General features: G+C 66.3%; 3 protein-coding genes across 3 annotated transcripts; 1 reads left to right on the top strand and 2 right to left on the bottom strand.

The window, feature by feature from the left end:
- Window positions 1-606: 606 nt before the first annotated feature.
- Window positions 607-4,323, bottom strand: GNPTG (N-acetylglucosamine-1-phosphate transferase subunit gamma). The gene is made up of 11 exons (XM_056135260.1): window positions 4,246-4,323; window positions 3,676-3,733; window positions 3,533-3,600; window positions 2,587-2,641; window positions 2,438-2,521; window positions 2,268-2,361; window positions 2,047-2,161; window positions 1,893-1,975; window positions 1,681-1,812; window positions 1,528-1,609; window positions 607-1,444 (listed from the first exon to the last, which is right to left on the bottom strand). Exons 1-11 carry the CDS (start codon window positions 4,295-4,297, stop codon window positions 1,356-1,358), a joined length of 912 nt encoding a protein of 303 aa, XP_055991235.1. The 5' UTR covers window positions 4,298-4,323; the 3' UTR covers window positions 607-1,355.
- Window positions 4,324-4,372: 49 nt separating this feature from the next.
- On the top strand, window positions 4,373-5,966 carry TSR3 (TSR3 ribosome maturation factor). Its single transcript, XM_056135105.1, has 6 exons — window positions 4,373-4,484; window positions 4,598-4,817; window positions 4,973-5,166; window positions 5,387-5,560; window positions 5,632-5,695; window positions 5,819-5,966. Exons 1-6 carry the CDS (start codon window positions 4,373-4,375, stop codon window positions 5,964-5,966), a joined length of 912 nt encoding a protein of 303 aa, XP_055991080.1.
- A 365-nt stretch (window positions 5,967-6,331) lies between these two features.
- BAIAP3 (BAI1 associated protein 3) lies at window positions 6,332-14,339 on the bottom strand. Its single transcript, XM_056135221.1, has 34 exons — window positions 14,266-14,339; window positions 13,271-13,391; window positions 13,056-13,152; window positions 12,861-12,941; window positions 12,616-12,723; window positions 12,467-12,526; window positions 12,200-12,266; window positions 11,922-12,117; window positions 11,789-11,833; window positions 11,611-11,688; window positions 11,429-11,531; window positions 11,215-11,322; window positions 11,002-11,097; window positions 10,765-10,868; window positions 10,538-10,658; window positions 10,181-10,305; window positions 10,008-10,098; window positions 9,672-9,728; window positions 9,494-9,591; window positions 9,375-9,426; window positions 9,158-9,288; window positions 8,922-9,045; window positions 8,707-8,850; window positions 8,541-8,633; window positions 8,277-8,468; window positions 8,117-8,185; window positions 7,901-7,980; window positions 7,720-7,828; window positions 7,551-7,622; window positions 7,383-7,463; window positions 7,182-7,296; window positions 6,986-7,109; window positions 6,630-6,835; window positions 6,332-6,538 (listed from the first exon to the last, which is right to left on the bottom strand). The coding sequence occupies exons 2-34, from the start codon at window positions 13,381-13,383 to the stop codon at window positions 6,435-6,437; spliced, it is 3,444 nt and encodes a 1,147-aa protein (XP_055991196.1). The 5' UTR covers window positions 13,384-13,391; window positions 14,266-14,339; the 3' UTR covers window positions 6,332-6,434.
- Window positions 14,340-16,511: the final 2,172 nt, after the last annotated feature.

Below are 16,511 nucleotides of genomic sequence, written 5' to 3'. Positions count from 1 at the left end.
CATTGGCTCTGTTGGTGAACACCAGGTTTCGTACTCTGAGTTCGGACTCACAGTGAGCTTCTCCCCAGTTGTGAGGACGCCTGGGGGTTGTGCGTTTACTAATTGACAACTGTGCCAGTGTTTGTGGCTGCTTCACCCAGGCCCTCCCTGTCCAGCATTCACGGGAAGGAGCCTCTTCCCATGTGAGGTAACGCCTTCTCCATAGCCCAGCCTGGCTCCCTGCCCATGCCCTTTCCTAAGTGAGGGCCCCCCTCAGACTTTCTTCCCGAAAGTGCTGGCGTAGCAGAGCCACCACCAGGCTCTGCCGTCACTGCACAGCTGCACACCCAGGCTCCGGCTTACAGGCCACAGCAATCGCGGGCACAGCCAAGGGACCCTGAGAGCACAGGGGTGCTGTGGGCCGCTTCCCCCAGGAAGCCTCCAGGAGAGGTCAGCATGCCCAGCCCTGGGTGAAAGGGGTGTTGTAGGTGAGTCTGGCCTAGTGCTGACAGGGACAGTGTCCCCGCTTGCAGTTTTCTAATGTGTAAAGGACATGGCCAACACTCTCATCAGCGACCAAAAGGATAATCTACTGGAAAGGTTCAGACTTCACACAAGGTCCTTGTTTGTAGGCAGGCCCGCTGTCCCAGCATGGACTCAGGGGCTCCTGCATTCAGGCATGCTTGGCCCCGGTGGCAGCCCCAGCAGGCCCCACAGCTGGTCCTCTTGCAGAGGTGTCGGTGGGCTGAATCCATTTTGTTTCTGGTGATGGCGGCAACAGTCCACTCTAGAAACGACAGCTGTTTTGTGCTGCTCTCACCACTGCTTAGTCTTTATTTTTATGAATGTTTATGTGCTGCTGCCCACCTGGCTGGGCCAAGGGACATTTGATATCTATTCAGTCTGGTCGTCTGCGGATCGTAAGCAACCCCAGGAGTGGCTCCTCAGTCCGTCTGCACATGGTGTCACTGCTCAGCAGGAAGCCAGAGGCGTGCCCGGGTCCCAGGCAGGCCAGTGGCAGAGAGAAGCGGGACTGACAGGTGGCGGCTTCTGCAGGCTATCAGTGGAGTGGACTTCCCTGTTGCTGGACACTGGCCAGCTCAGGAGGATGCAGAGGTGTATGTGTGTCTGTATTGCAATAAGAATGGGAAAGGAGCAGCACTAACTTGCCCTGGGGGAAGATCACTTTCCAGATGTAGAACCAGGCTTCCTGGTTGTTATCTGACACCATAACATTCGTTTAAGTATTTTACGCTGTGGTATCATTTAAGCAGTCATTTACAGGATATGCAGAATTATTTTTATCTGGACGGGAATTAAAGCTTGGAATCTTCACCTCTGTGTCTCTGGCTACCAGTAGGTAGCCCAGCCAGCCGTCACAAGCTGGTCCCAGGCAGCCCAGGGTCCCCGCGCAGCTGGTGGCCTTCTGCTGCCCTGTGCGTGGGTGTTCTGGTGCTGGAGGTTCCTGTGCACAAACCAGGTGGCGGCTGGTTGGGACCTGGTGCTCTGGGAGCCCCATGGGGGAACTTGGCTCCCCAGGGAACCTACCTGCCATTCTCAGGTAGGGGATGGCATGCTGCACCAGCAGCCCCTCCAGCCTCTGCTTCTCCTCCCACAGCTGTCTGTATGCCTGGAACAGAGCAGTCACACAGCAGGCTGCCTGGTGCATGGCTGTGGGGGAGGGGGCCCCTGCCGCCGTACCTGGCTGCACTTCTCTAAGGTGTCAAACGCCAGCCCCCGAGCATCCTCTGCCTGCTCCATGGGCCTCCTTTCTTCTGGGGCCTTTAAGAAACCTGCATCCTCAAAAATTACCTTCAGCAGCTTCCGGTGGCCCTGTGAGAAAGGAAGGAGAGGCCCAGCTCCTGGCGGCACCCCCGCTCCCCCATCGGGATCCCCACTCCTCATCGCCTCACCTGGGACGTAATCAACTCGTCGGCCAGATCTTGCTCTGCTTGGTCCCATCTCAGCTGCAGGGCCGGGGGCAGCACAGGGTACACTGGGGCCCAAGAGGCCACTCAGTCACTTGGTTCAGTCCCTCACCCCGCCCCCCACACCGGACCCTCCTACCTAACAGGGAATGGGGGTGGCAGACCAGCGGCGTCTCAAAGGTCAGCGCGTATACACAGGTGCTAGGCTCCGACACGTGAGCCAGGCGGCTGCGCTTCCCACAGGCGAGCTCCACCTGCAGGGTAGCCTAATGAGCGGGACGACACTTCCTCCGGTCCGCGCCGGGCCGGCCTAGGCCCAGGCCCCGCCCCCGCCCCGCCCAGGCTCCGCCCCACCCCCACCTTGCTCTGCCGGCTCCGGGTGTGGCAGGCGTCCCCGTCCCGCATCCACATGCCGCTGAATGTGTTGTTGCTGATCTCCCACTCCTGCCAGATACTTGGGGGGCAGGGAAATGTGTATGGGTGGTACAAACCAGGGCCACGCCACACCCCCCTGCCCCGTCCCCACTCACCCCAGGATCCCACTGTAGGCGTTCCAGCGGAAGGTCTGCTCGTGCTGGGTCACGTTGTGGAACGGGCAGAACTCGTACTTGTACCTGGGGGCATGGCCTGTTAGGAGCAGCTCCCCACCGCGCCCGCACCGCCCCTTCCCCGCACTCACGTCGACTCCACCAGGCTGAAGCACTGGCCTGAGAGCTTGAAGAGGTGAGCAGGCCCTGGGGAAGAAAGGGTCCCAGCCTCAGGCACCCAAGGGCCCAGATTCTTCGGGGGACGAAGCCAGCACCCACAGAAATGGGTAGGTTTCGTGCTGGTGACTGCCATAGGCGCAGCCACAACTGGAGGGTGGGGTTCTGGTGGCTTGTCCTTGTACCCCTGCAACTCCCCTACCCGACTCCCAGGAGTGGACCGATGCTCGGCCCTTCTGAGCGGAGGGTCCAGACGGGCTCACACAGCTTGTAAACATAGGGTCACCACAAAGTCCAGGACCCAGATTCGGAGGCTGAAGAGGGACAGGAGGGTCCCTGAGGCTGAGAACCCGGCTGTTGGTCCCAGGGGGCATTGAGGGCACCTGAGGCATCCGAACCTGGGACATAACTCCCACAGGACCAAGCAGGAGGGAGAGGACAAGGCAAGGGCGCACCCCACAATGCACAGCAGCTGGTGCTTCTGGTCAGTGCCCACTTGGCAGCAAGACTCCTCACTTCAGTCTGGGAATGCAGCGGCGACAGTTGGGCCCAGGACAGCAAACGGGCAGACCCAGGGGTTGGCTGTGCTTGTGGCCATGCTCACACCTGAACCATCAGGTGCCCATACCACAGGTCCTAACAGATGTCCATTCTGGATAAGGAAATAAAGGCCAAGGCCAGGATAACTTTGGCTTGGCATGTTAAGAAATTCAGTGTTGAAAGGTTTCGCTCTTAGGGCCCAGGTACTAAACATGGTCTGCGCACAACAGAAGTGATCCCTGAAAGCAGAGCCAGGGCTTGCCCCTGAGTACTGCAGGGTCTAGCTCCAAAATGACAAAAACCAAGAGGTTTCCCTGTTAAACGTGAACACGGGAGCCTGCGGGCCCTCCCAACCTGGTTCTGGTTCCTCCCCACACTCACCAGACACCGGGGACGGGTCCCGTTTGGGTCGCAGGCGACTGGTCTGGGGAAGGAACGGGTTGTTGAGCCTGTGGAAAGGGGTGGGTCAAGCGAGCGCCTAACAGGACCACTCACTGCCGCGGTGGGCCGGCGGGGCTGCTCACCCCAAAGTGTTGGGCTCTTCCACCACCTTCATCTTGGCGGCACCTGCGGGCGACGGAGCTGCAGAAAGGGGATGAGTGGTGAGGGGCTGTAGGGATAGGTCCAGGGCATGGAGGGGGGCGTGGTCCGGGGCTGGGGCGTGGAAGAGTTGTTCGGGTCCCTGAAGGGGGTGCTCCTACGAGGGGCAGGTCGGGGTGGGGAGTGGCGGGGGCGTGTGTGGGGGGCGTGTGCGGAATCAGGTCAGGGTCAGGAGCGAGAGTGCTGGGGCTGAAGCCCGGGCACTGGGGGTGCGAGCGCAAGGCAGAGGGCCTGGGCCCCTGTGCAAGGGGAATCGGGCCCGGGCATTGGGGGCGTGTGTGCGGGGGTGAGGCCAGGGCGCGTGTGCAGTGGGGGTCGGGCCGGAGCGCTGGGGGCGCGTGTGCGGGACTGAGGGCCGGGGCACGTGTGCGGGGGGGGGGGGTGAGACCCGGGTGCGTGTAAACGGGGTGGGGAGGAGGAAGGGTCGGGTCCGGGCGCTGGGGGTGCGTGTGCGGTGTCAGGGGCAGGCCCCCCTCCCCCGGGCCGGCACTCACCGCGCGCCGCCAGCCCGCCCAGCAGCAGCAGGCGGCACAGCCACGCCGCCATGGCTCCGCGCGGGTCACGTGGGCGCCGGTCACGTGAGCGAGGACCGGAAGTGGCGGCCCCGAGCTCGGCCGAGCCATGGGCCGCAGGCGGGCTGCGCGTGGCGCTGGGGCGGATGGCGGCCGTGCTCGGCGCCCCCTGGCCCGACCCCTGGAAGCGTTCTCCGACGAGCTGGGCGCGGCGCTGCGCGGTGAGTGCGGCTGGACCGGCCGCGGCCGGGCGCGAGGTCGGGGGCCGGGGGCCGGGGGTCGGGGGTCGGCCCTCGGCCCCGCGCCGAGTCCGGTCCCGTCTCTGCCCTTGCAGCGTCTGTGGGGCCGGAGGCGGCCGAGCACGAGGACAACCCGGAGCCGTTGAGGCTGCCCTGCCCGCTGGCCATGTGGGAGCTGGGCCACTGCGACCCCCGGCGCTGCACTGGCCGCAAGCTGGCCCGCCTGGGCCTGGTGCGCTGCCTGCGGCTGGGCCACAGGTTCGGGGGCCTCGTGCTCAGCCCCGTGGGCTCCCAGTACGTGTCCCCAGCAGACAGGTAGGCGGGAGCGGTCTGAACACTGTGGGTGCGTTGGGTTACCCTGCTGGGACCCCACTTACCAAGCCTCTTGTGGGGATGTCATCTGGCTCGCCCCACCCAGAGCCCTTCATCAGGGGCCAGTTCCCACCTCACCCTTACCCTGCCCTCATCAGACTGCTATTGGCAGAGTCTGGGCTGGCTGTCATCGACTGCTCCTGGGCCAGACTGGAAGAAACGCCCTTCAGAAAGATGCGGGGTGGCCATCTGCGCCTGCTGCCGCACCTGGTGGCCGCCAACCCAGTGAACTATGGCCGACCCCACAAGCTGTCCTGTGTGGAGGCGTTTGCTGCCACCTTCTCCATCTTGGGTGAGCGCGGCAGGTTCTGGGGACATGGTGGGGGCCAGCAGGGTTTCTACCCCAACAGCCACCTGAGGCCACCCCAGGGGTGCAGGGGCAGGAGGCTTAGTGCCAGCCAGCTGGTGTGCTCCTCGAAGCCCTGCACACTTGGCCTACCAAGGGGAAGGGGGCCGAGCAGTGGGGGGCATGGCTGTCCAACCGGCACAACACCCCAGCTTCATGCCCCCAGGCTTCTCGGATGCGGCTGCAGCTTTGCTGGGCAAGTTCAAGTGGGGTCCTGGCTTCCTGACACTGAACCATGAGCTCCTGGAGCAGTACGCAGCGTGCAGCGGTCCCGAGGACGTACAACAGGCAGAGCAGCGCTTCCTGGCCCAGGCCGCAGAGCGCCTGGACGAGGACATTGGTGAGGCCTTGCCCCCAGGGGCTGGGATGACTGTCTGCCAAAGGGGCTCACGACCTACTTTCCCTCTGCAGACCCTTTTGACGTGGACTCCGGCCGAGAATGTGCAAACCCCAACAGACCTGTGGCTGGCGGCCGGTACGTCATGGGCTCCCCTGTGTTCCCCAAGGAGAGGGGCTGGGGCCCACCGGCCTGCTACAGGGGTCTGTTCCCAACATGGACCTGGGGCAGGACTGACAGCCCCTCAACCATCCCTTTCAGGTTGCCCTCAGACAGCAGCGACAGTGACGATGAGGATGCAGCTGAGGAGCGGGCAGGCAACAGTGGGCCAGAAGCAGAGGTGGCCACGGAGCAGGGGGCCGGGCCCCCCCACAGGAAGCCAAGGACAGACACACGGCAGACAGACTGAGTTTGCACACAGCTGTATTTGGGGGCGGGATGGCGGCAGTGGGACGAACACGCCTGGTGGCTGAGCAGCGCCCATGCTGGACTCTTCCTGGCACCTGGGCCGCGGCCCACAGCCCTCCCAATGGAGCTGCAGTTCAGCTAACTCTGAGTGTCTCTCTTCGTCTGGCCTGGGAGACCGGGGCGGGCACGGGAGACCGGGGCAGGCATAGGAACCCATGCACTGGCACTTCACCTCCCTGGACTTTGGCCTGGGCAACCACAGTGTCTCTGGCAGGGTCTGACACCCGCTTCCCCAGTGCCCTGCTCTGGGGTGACCCCACCTCACCTGGGCCGGGCCGTCCCACACTGTCCAGGGTAGCTGCTAGCTGGGGCTGCTGTCCAATTCGGGGGAGGGCTGGTTGGGCCAGGGGGTGACGTGCACACACACCAACACGTGACACAGCACACACAGCGCCCCGACAATGCGGGCTCAGGGGTCGGCCTCCATGCACTTCTCCAGCTCCCTCAGCCTCCGGACGAAGTCCTGCGCCTCCTTGCTGGGGCGGCCCTCGAGCATACGCAGCGCAGATCTCACTGAGGGGTGGGGGGCAGTAGCTGTGTCAGGCCTGTTGCCCTGTGCCCTGACCCCCAGGTCCTGAGGCCCTGACTGCTCGCTATCACTCACCCTGGGCCCGAGGCCGGCGCAGGTGCAGCGTGACAGGCTGCCCTGTCCTTGGGCTGCCCCCAGTGTGGGGCCTCGCCACCCCGCTGATGCCACCCAGGCCCAGGGCCGCCTCCCCGGCGAAGTCATTGGCTGAGAGCCAGTCATGGTCCATGACAGTGAAGAGCACGCAGGCAGCACGGCGGCGGCAGGCTTCTGCGGGCACCGAGCTGCAACACAGGCACGTCACCGAGGGCTGCTCCCCCTCGGGAGCAGGGGGCGCTTGCGGGGGTGGGGGGGCAGCGTCCCTGGACACTCATGGGGTGCATGGGGGGGTGGGTCTCACACAGCAGGGGTCACTCACAGTGGGGGCCACTCACAAGTGGAAGAGCTCGTCGAATACGGGATGCAGCGTGCGGCTCTTCACTTGCGTCCTCTGGCTGCGCACCAGCGGGAAGAGGTGTGGGGGGCCCAGCTCCACAATCACGAAGGGGTCGCTCAGACCTGAAAGTTCCCTGTGAGTTGCCCTGCCCACTGTGCGCCCCGCCGCGCCCCGCCCCGCCCTGCCCTGCTCACCATTAGCGTCCAGGGGCAGCAGGTCAGCTGCGTGCAGCACCCCCACCACCAGCCGCTGCTCAGCCACCTCATAGTGGCAGCGGACACTCAGACGCCCGAAGCGGCTCTGTGGGGCCTGCAGGGGAGGGGAGTCAGGGGCCTGGGGGGGGGAGGAGGGAGGGCAGGGCCGCGTGCGAGGGTGGGGTTTAGGCTCCCACCCACCTGCTTGAGCTTGTCCAGGTAGTACTGTTCAATGCACTCGCGTGTGGAGCACTGATGCAGACGCAGCTCCTCCTCCAGGGTCTGCGGGCACGGGCATGTGGCTCCAGTGCAACCCCTCCACCCCGCGCCTCACGTCCCTGTGCCTTATGCCCTGCAGCCGGGCCTCACCTTGTAGCTCCCGTCCCTCAGGCTCTCCAGGGGCAGACCCTGGCCCTCTGCGTGGAAAAAGCTGACAAGGGCCTGGAGCCAGGCAAGAAAGGGCAGTGGGCATCAGGGCGCTGTGGGTCCCTCTCGGGCAGGAAGCTACAGGCGCCAGAAGGGCCGCAGCCCTGCCTACCTCCAGGGTGAAGTGGAAGCGCTCATAGAAATCCGCAGAGACATCCCGGTTGGCTGCCAGCGCCTGAAGGATGGCCTGGAGCAGAAGCTCCCAGAGGGCCTCCAGCACCCTGGGGGGACACATGCCTCATCCCTCATCTCGGGACTAGCCTCTGGGCCTGCCCACCCCCTGCCCGTCCTACCTGCCCAGGTTCTCCTTCACCAGGGAGGCGTTCAGCAGCACCAGCTTCTCATCCAGGTACTTGAGGAGTGGGGCCACGGCCTACAGGTGAAGCCAGGACACAGACATGCCCCCATGCATGCAAGCACCCAAGCATGTGCACCTCAGGGGAGAGCACACTGACATGCGTGCTCACACCCCCTCCCTGCCACCCAGGGCCCCGCGGATCTGCACCCACCTCTTCATTCTGAATCGAGTCAGGGGAGAGGCCGACGTGCCGCACAAACTTCCTGATGTCCCCCACCATCTGTGGGGGTGCAGGGCACAGGGCTCAGCGGCGCCTCTGGGCTGCTGTGGGGCTGTCACGGCAGCTGGCCCTGCCTGCCCTCACCGCCCACCTTCGAGGTCAAGTGTGCTGTAACCGTGTGCGCCTCCCGCTGCAGGTCCTCATCCAGGGCCTGCGAACAGCTCAGCAGGGGCCGCGGGAGAGCACCCTGCAGTGGTCTGGGCCCAGCTGGCCAGGCCAGGCCTCGAAGCACCTGTCCCGCTGTCTTGCGCACGTGCTCCACGTTGTTGAGGACCACACAGAGCTGCCGAAGTGTGAGAGCACAGGGTCAGTCCCGGCCAGGCCCTGGCCAGGCCCCAGGCCCAGCACAGCTCACCTGCTCACTCAGGGCCCCGCCAGCGGTCCCCAGCTCCGCATCCGCCTTCCTACGCAGCTGCTCTGTGTAGAAGAGTGTGGCCTCACACAGATCCTGCAGGCAGAAATACTCAGGGGCTTGCTCCAAGGCACTCCCTCCCACCACACCCCGCTGGAGATCCATGCACCTGGCTGAGCTGGGTGCCCAGCTCTTGAGCCTGGGCTGGATCTGGCCATGCGAGGCGCACCCACAGCTCCTGGGTGTGGCTGAAGCATAGGCTGACCGTGGTGGCAGAGCTGCTGTGCTTGGACAAGGCATCCGTGGGCTCCAGCTGGGAGAGCAAGAGGTTGGGGCGGGTCCCCCCAAGGAGCCCAACACCCTCCAGTCCCAGTGCCCCCTCACCGTGTCCCCCTCCACGGCGCTCTGAAGCCTGCATTTGACCTGGTCCCTCAGTGCCTGCAGCCAAAGCTTCGTAGCGGGCAGAAACTGGGTGTGGATGCCCTTGAGAGCCAGGGCACGGGCATCCCTGCAAGCAGGAAGCCAGCCAGAGCTCAGCCTGGCCTGCACTGGTGTCTTTGCACCCAGTAGGCAGCTTTCCTCTGACCCACACTGGAGAGCGAGTGGGGGTGGGCACGCACCGGTCCGGGATGCAGTCCCAGAAGTGCTGGAGGTCGGCCAGGGTCAGGTAGAGCTCAAAGAGCCCTGAGGCCACCTCCAGGGTCATCCCGGGGCTCAGCTCCTCGGTCAGCACTCGTGCCTCCTCCGCCACCTGTCCAGGAGGGTAGGGTCACACCTCTGCAGGTCGTAGGGGTCCCAGTCTTCTCCCCCATGGGTTGTACCCATATCCACCCTTACCAACTGCTCCAGCTGCTGGAAGGTCATGCTGAAGAAATCTGTCCTGACGATGCTGAAAAACACAAGGCTCAGACCCGTGCTCGGTGCGGGCAGGGGCCACAGACCCTCCAGACTCCCACCTGTGGAAGATGCTGGCGTAGGCGCTGTAACAGGACTGCAGATCTTCATAGATGCAATCAGCCAGCTCCACCAGCCCGGCAAGGCGCTGTTGCCCTGGCTGCGAAGAAGATGGGGTCACACCACTGGCCAGCAGTCGCCCCACACACATGCTGGGTTCGTGCCCTCCCTGTGCCCCACCTGCTCGCGAGGACTCTTGGCGTCCAGGAGTCTGTCGTACCACTCGCGATTGCCCCTCTGCAAAGGAAGCGTGGTGGGCAAGAGAAAAGATCCAGAAAGCAATCGGGAGGGACGCGAGGAGAGGATCCAGGGTGGGCGGGGCCGACGGGAGGGGCGGGGTCCCGCGGGGGAGAGGCGGGGCCTGCCGGGCCGGGGTTCCACGGTGAGGGTGGAGAGGCGGGGCCTGTGGGGGAGGGGCTTGCGGGAGGGGCGGGGCCAACGAGAGGGCGGGGTCCCGTGGGGCCAGAGCAAAGGGTCTGGAGGGGCTGGGAGCCAGAAGCAGGCTCCCAGACGCACCTTGAGAGCGGCAGCGATGTCCACGCTCAGCTCCTTCGCGAAAGGGCAGTTCTCCAGAGGAAGCCGGAAGAGCTGCAACTTGCCGAGACACCTGTGCGAGAGCCGCGGCTCACCTGCGCGGCCGCCCCCCAGCCCCGCCCCGGACGTCCTCCCTCCCCCCCCGCCCCGCCCACCTCAGCAGCAGCTCCAGGCGGTCCACTGCCCTGCTGTTGGCCGCGGGAAAGTAGACTCGAAGCCCGCGCAGCAGCTGCAGCCCGAACTCGGAAAAGGCCGAGAAGCTGTCGGCCAGGCTCTCCACCTGAGGGGCAGCAGGGTCTTGGAGCTAGCTGGTCACTCTCCTCCCCAAGGTGGCAGGCTAGCCTTCCCAGGGGCACTGCCTGGGCACCACCCCAGCAAGCCGGGCCCGCACCTTTTTACGGATCCTTTTGTTGCTCCTTCCCTCCCGTGTTCTCCCTAGCTGTGCAGCTCAGGCACCTCACCTGCAGCATCCGAACCGCACTCAACCCTTAGTCTGCCCCTTGGGTGCCCACCTGGTCCTGGGGCAATGTGGCCACCTCCTCCCATAGGGTCTGCATGTCCTCCAGCAGCCCCAGCAGGTAGCCATAGTCCAGGGTGCAGGACTGATGGTGGCGGCTACTAACTTGCCAGTGCCTGTGGCGGGGGGAGGGGGCGAGGCATGGAGACCAGTGGCTTGCCCATCCACGCCAGCGTGTCCCCACAGTGCTATCCCTGTCCCCATAGTGCCCTGTCCACTCACAATACAGCCAGCTGCAGTGGAGACAGATCGTTCTGGGCCCCGTGCAGGCAGAGGACAGTGGCCGCTGCTCCACTTAGCGTTCCCTGCCAGCTGCCGGGGCTGGCCTAGGGTAAGAAGCAATGTGGGCAGAGGCTGAGGATGCCCAGCTCCTCGGACTCGCCTCCACCCACCCTGTGGACCTTCCCAGGCCCCCCCCCCGCCCCCCGCCAAGGTGCGATCTGCTCAGGGCACCCCTACCTGCTCTGCTCTGAGCTCAAACTGCAGCAGCCATCCAAGCAGCAGCTGGTATGACAGGAAGCCTGAGCGCCCACGCTGGCTCATGGCGGTGTCCCTCTGCAGGGCAGGACAGTCAGCCACCCCGCTGGGTCATGGCTGAAGCAGCAGGGCTGGGGGTGGGCGGGCGCCAGGGCCAGTGCAAGCAGGTGGGTGGGGTGAGGGGGGCGAGCGCACCTGCCTGGTGATCAGCTTCAGGACCAGCTGGCAGTCCCCCTGCACACGGGAGGCGCTGGAGCGCGGCTCCAGCCGGAACCAGCGGTCCTCGCCTGCCACTGGCACCTCCTGGAAGGGATCGAGGTTCAGACCAGCCTCTCCCCTCTCCCTCCTGCACAGGGGACACCCTGCGTGGCCCACAGGACAGGCCCCGGGCTTTCCTGGTCCTACTCACCCGGATGGGGATGTTAAGGCACCCCAGGAAGTCATCCGTGTGGTCCTCGGTGGGCCCTGCTGTCCCGTTTGCTCGAGCCGACTTGACAATCTGCTTGAAATACCTGGGCACAGCGGGACCGACCTCCTGTCTGTGCGTCCCAGGGCCCCCATCCCTGGTCTGGCCTCACTCCACCTGCGTACCTGCTCATACCCTTGAAGCCGATGACTTCATTCAGCTTCCTGCAGGCCTCCGCCAGGGACACATCGTCATCATGGTCCCTGGATATGGCAGGGAGAAGAGGCTTGCGGGAGCCAGGCCCCACCACCCCCGCCTGCTGCCCTGCCCACAGGCCTCCCACCCCCGCCCGACGGGCTGTACCAGATGTCCAGGTGCAGTTGGTCCCCGCCAACATCCTCGATCTCACTAGGAGGGAGCAGAGAGGACCCATGAGGCCTGAGGCCCCTCTCTGAGGTGTACACCCCCACCCAGCATCGGGGGGCCCGGGCCTTACAAGAGGAAGTGCTCCTTCCAGACTGGGTTCAGTGTGCTGCTCTTGACCTCGGTGACCTGCACCCACTTGGTGGGCGGGGGGCTGCCCCTCTTGCTTCCCTTGTGGAAGCTGAAGCGCTGCTCTCTGTGAGGACCCGGCTCCCGGGGAGCCCCCGAGGCCGGCACAATGCCCAGCATGCAGTAGGGGTCACTGAAGCCTGGGCAGATGGGAGCCTCAGTTCCCCAGCTCTGCCCCACAGACATGCCCGCCATCCCCCAAGAGTTGGGTGATCCCCTCACCATTGGGGTCCTTAGCCAGCAGGTTCTTGGCTTGCACGACAGACACTTTCAGGGCATAGGTGGGGGGCTGCAGACAGGACAAACGCCCAAAGGGCTCAGAGATAGATCTGCCTGTCCCCTGCCCGGTGCCCCGCCCCTCCCCAGGGCCCCACCCGAGCCCCGCCCCAAACAGCCACGCCCACGCCACAGACCTCGCCCCAATCGCCCCGCCCATCCCAGGCCCCGCCCCCTGCATAGCTGCGCTCACAAGGCACCCTGCGCTCTCACCTTGGCCTTCTGCACGTGCCCCAAGGCTTTGCAGTGTTCCTCGGGGCTGGTGTCAAACACCTGGGAGGACAGGCAGATGGAAGGGCCCAGGTGACCCCCAGCTGGCTGGCTGGCCAGTGGCCCCAGTGCCCCGCAGAGCCGGGGCTCACCTGCCGCAGGTACTCCAAAAGGACCTCCTGGTTATCCACTTGGTCAGGCCCCATGGTCCCAGCGCGGTAAAGGACTGTGTACAAGGCTTCTTCGTACAGCATCTCCACCTGCGGGGTGGGGGCGCACCCTGACGCCAGCCCCCGCCCCCCCGCCTGTGCCTGCCCAGTCTGCCCCAGGGTCTTGGTCCCTATCTCCCACTCCATCTGGCTGTCCCAGCTCTGGGGGTCCTCCCCCTCCTGCTTACCTCCTCCTGGGACAGCGCTCTCAGGCCGCGGGCGGGGTCTACCGGTTCCGCTGGCGGGGGCGAGCCACTGCGCAGGACCACCTGGGAGGGGGGCTCTGAGGGCGGGGCCTGCAGCTGCCCCGGGCGAGGGGGGGAATGGGAAGTGTCTGGGAGGGAAGGAGCTGGAGGGAGGGTGGGAGGGGCCGCCAGCCTCACCTCGGGGCGCGGCAGTCCCCGCCGGCCTTCCCCCTTCCTCAGCACCCGGCGCATCTGCGCGAAGAGGTCCAAGGCTTCAGCGCTGCTCCCAGGTCCCCTACGGCGGCCACTCGGGTCAGCGGCTGCCCAGAGCTCGTGCCCAGCCCAGCCAGCAGTGAACCGCGGGGCCGGTGGTGGGGCGGGTGCGCGCGGGGGGGCAGGGCAGGAGCACCCACCGGGCCCCAGGGGCCGGCTCCTGGGCGTCGGGCTGGTCGGGCCGGCGGCGGGCGGCAGGGCGGCCCTGCACTTGGCGCATCACGCTGCTCTTCACCTCCAGCAAGGCGGACATGGTGTGGCCTGCGGACGGCAGCCCTCAGCAACGCCTGAGCGGCACCCCTGTGGGGGCAGGGGCTGCGTCTCCCCCAGCATCGCCGGCCCCTCAGACCGCGGCTCCTGCAGTGCCCGCTGTTGCCATGGCAGTCATGCCAGTCGCCACGGCCTGCAGAGATCGGATGGGGCGTGGGACTGCGTGCCCCTAGCTGGCATCTCGGAGGGGCTCCACGGAGGTGGGCCTGCCCCCACCCGGGCGCCCTTCTCCCAGCACCTGTCCCACCCCACCTGAGAGCATGAGTCCACACTGAGATCCAGGACCCTGGGAGAGGGCATCACCGGCCCTTTCTCCCTCCAGCCTCTCCGAAGCCCCCCACAGCCAGGGGAGCAGGCGCTGCTTGAGCTGTTGCCAGGGCAACCGCCAGCTGAATCTGCGAGTGGCGGGGGCTGGGGGCTTGCGGTCCCAGGGACAAATGTGACGCAGGAGCCAAGTGGCCGGAGCTGCAGGGACGGGGCGGCCCTCCTTCAAATCCTGCCAATTTCCTGAGGCCTCGGGATGCCTCGCGCCCGCACACAGGGCCTAGGAGCCCCCCAGTACTGGGCCCACCCCAGTGGAGCGCCCACCGGCTGGTGAGCGCTCAGGCCCCCAGCGAGCCGGCAGAACCTTTCTGAGCGCGCCCACCCCTTCAGGGCGCACCCTCAGGTCCCGCTCCGGAGGAAAGAGCAGCGCTGGTCCAGGTGTCCTCAGGCTGCCGGACCCACCTGCTCCAGGGGGCGTAGAGGTCAGCTGCTGTCGGTCCCGCCGGGCCCCCCTTACCCAGCCGCGCCCCCACGGCCCGACCGTGCGTCCCGGATTCTGTTGCCCCCACGCTGTCCCCCACGCCATTGAGCGGGAGGTCACCTGGCACTTGCCCCCCTGCTCCTTGGTGGGATCCCCACGGGCAGTGGCGGGCCGCTGCGCGCTGCCTGGACACGGCCTCCGGGAGTCCTTTCCCTGCCTCCCCCGGCCCCGGCGCTGGGGACTGTCCCCAGAGACGGCCAGGCCACCGTCGGGGTCCGAGGACAGGGTCGGTCACCCGGGAAGCCCGTGGGCCATTTCTGGGATCCCGCCTCTAGGAAGCAGGGGCCCAGGTGGCGGGAGCCCCCTTCAGAGCTGGGACAGAACCCGGTGAGCCCCGACGGCGGCACTCACCGGGGGTCGGGTGCGCGGGGTACGCGGGGCGCGCGGGCTCAGGGGCGCTGAGGTCCGCGGCCGCTCCAGCCGGGCGCGCAGACGTCTGAGGCTCGGGAGGGGCGGGCCGGGGGCGGGGCCTGTCCGCGCCCGCCCCGCCCGCAGCCCCCCCACCCCCAGCCGCAGTCGGGGGCCTCCCTGGGTGCGGAGGGGAAACGCCCCTCGGCTGGGTGGTCGGACTTTAGGTGCAGTCCTGAAACACCCCGTCCTTTTCTGGGGCAGGGGACATGGCCACTGACTCGTTGGAGGCCAAAACACCAAGTCTGCGAGGCAGGTGCGCTGGGCCGTGCCCCCCCCCCCCCCCCGCCCGCGTGCTGCTTACAAATTAGGAGTCGGGTGTCAGAGCGGCCAGTACTGGCCCTCTCTGTGCTCACTCCTCAGGGTCTGCACCTGCCCAGATCCTGCTGGACTCTCCAAACTCTGGAGGTTCCCCCAAAGGACCCTATCGCCAAGAGGGTCTCCGAAGAGAGGGGAAAGGGGTCAGGCCAGGTCCAGCTGTCTGGAGGGGAGCCCGCGGCAGGAGCCCCTGCCCAGCAGAGGTGTCTAGGATGCGGCTGACCACTGTGCCTGGCGCTGCCCTAGGCGCGCTGTCCCAGTCGGGCGCACCTGTGCTCTCACAACGCCGCGTCCACCCAGGTGTTTGTGCAGGAAGAGATGCACCCGCCCTGCGGGGAGGAGGGGGGCGGAGGGGCGGAGAGACAGCAGGGGGAGGGGTCTCTGAGGAGGGGGACCTCAGCAGAGCGGGGGTTCAGGAAAATGCTCCTCGGTGCGTGCCTAGGTGAGTCTGGCCGTGGCCCGCCGCGGGGTATCTCGCCTACCCCCTTCCCTCTGGCCGCAGCCTCGCTGCCAACCTGTAGCGCAAACCGGGCCGGTTGCCATGGCGACCGTGGAGGCTTGGGGTGAGCAGCCCCAGGCTGGAGCCGCTGTAAACAGGAAGTCAGGAGGGGCCCTTGCCCACACTGCCCCTGCCTGGGGGAGCAGGGTTTGGACCCCCACCCCGCCCTGCCTAGGGAAACCGGTCGGTCTGTGCCCACCCGCAGTCACTGGGCGCAGTGAGGAGGGGGTAGCCGCACCCTCAGGCCGCTGGGCGCCCAGCTCGCCCTTCCCCTGGCCGCTTCTAGTCGCAGCGGGAGCCCAGCACACGGTGCTCGCCCCGGGGATCCCACGATTCTGAGGGGGAGCGGAAGGGGCAGTGGGGCGTTGTCGTGAGGATTGGGGTGCCAAGCAGCTGCGGGGGGCCGGGCCGGCGAGGGTCTGGCAGGCTGGGAGGGGCTTCTGGGCCGGGCGCGAGAGCCGCCAGGCCCTTGCACGTGCTGAAGAGCTGGGGGCGTACTCTGCCCCTCCCGAGCACCCGGTATTCACGAGCCGGCGGCGCTGTTGCCCTCTGGCGGCAGCCCTCGAAATTGCAGGCAGCGCTTCCTCGCAGTCGGACCACCCCAGGCTCGTGACCAGGGGGCTTGAGGACAGGGCCAGAAGGTGGGAACTTGCTGCCACTGGCAGAGTCCATGCCGAATGGGCGCGCTGTTGTGGGTTCACCAGCCTCAGGCTCCCATGAGGCAGGGTCCACTTTCTGGCCTGGAGGGCCATCTAGGTGCCTTCTGGCAGGCCCCTCTTCGAAAGGAGCCCTGGATGGGCATGAATGGTCACTGTCAGGCAGGGAAGTCAATACGGATGCCCTCGGGTCCGGTGCCACCTGGAGGATGCGTCTGGTACCCCAGCCCTTCCTGGGTCAGGGCCTCTGGGAAAGTGATAGAGCCCTGGGCACAGCAGAGTCCTGAGGATAAGAGTGCCGCACCCCTACCCTGCCCCAAGGCAGGTCAGGCCAGAAAAGGACACAGACGCAAGGGCAGTTTGTGGAAGTGCTTTAATTGGGGGTTCCTAGGTGCGGGGTGCATGTGGCGCCACAGCCCCTGCCC

This window comes from Sorex fumeus, unplaced genomic scaffold (genome assembly GCF_029834395.1).
Source record: "Sorex fumeus unplaced genomic scaffold, SorFum_2.1 ptg000110l, whole genome shotgun sequence".
Taxonomy (NCBI): Eukaryota; Metazoa; Chordata; class Mammalia; order Eulipotyphla; family Soricidae; genus Sorex; species Sorex fumeus.
Note: the sequence above shows the minus strand (reverse complement) of the source record. Positions and strands in the feature narration are given on the sequence as shown.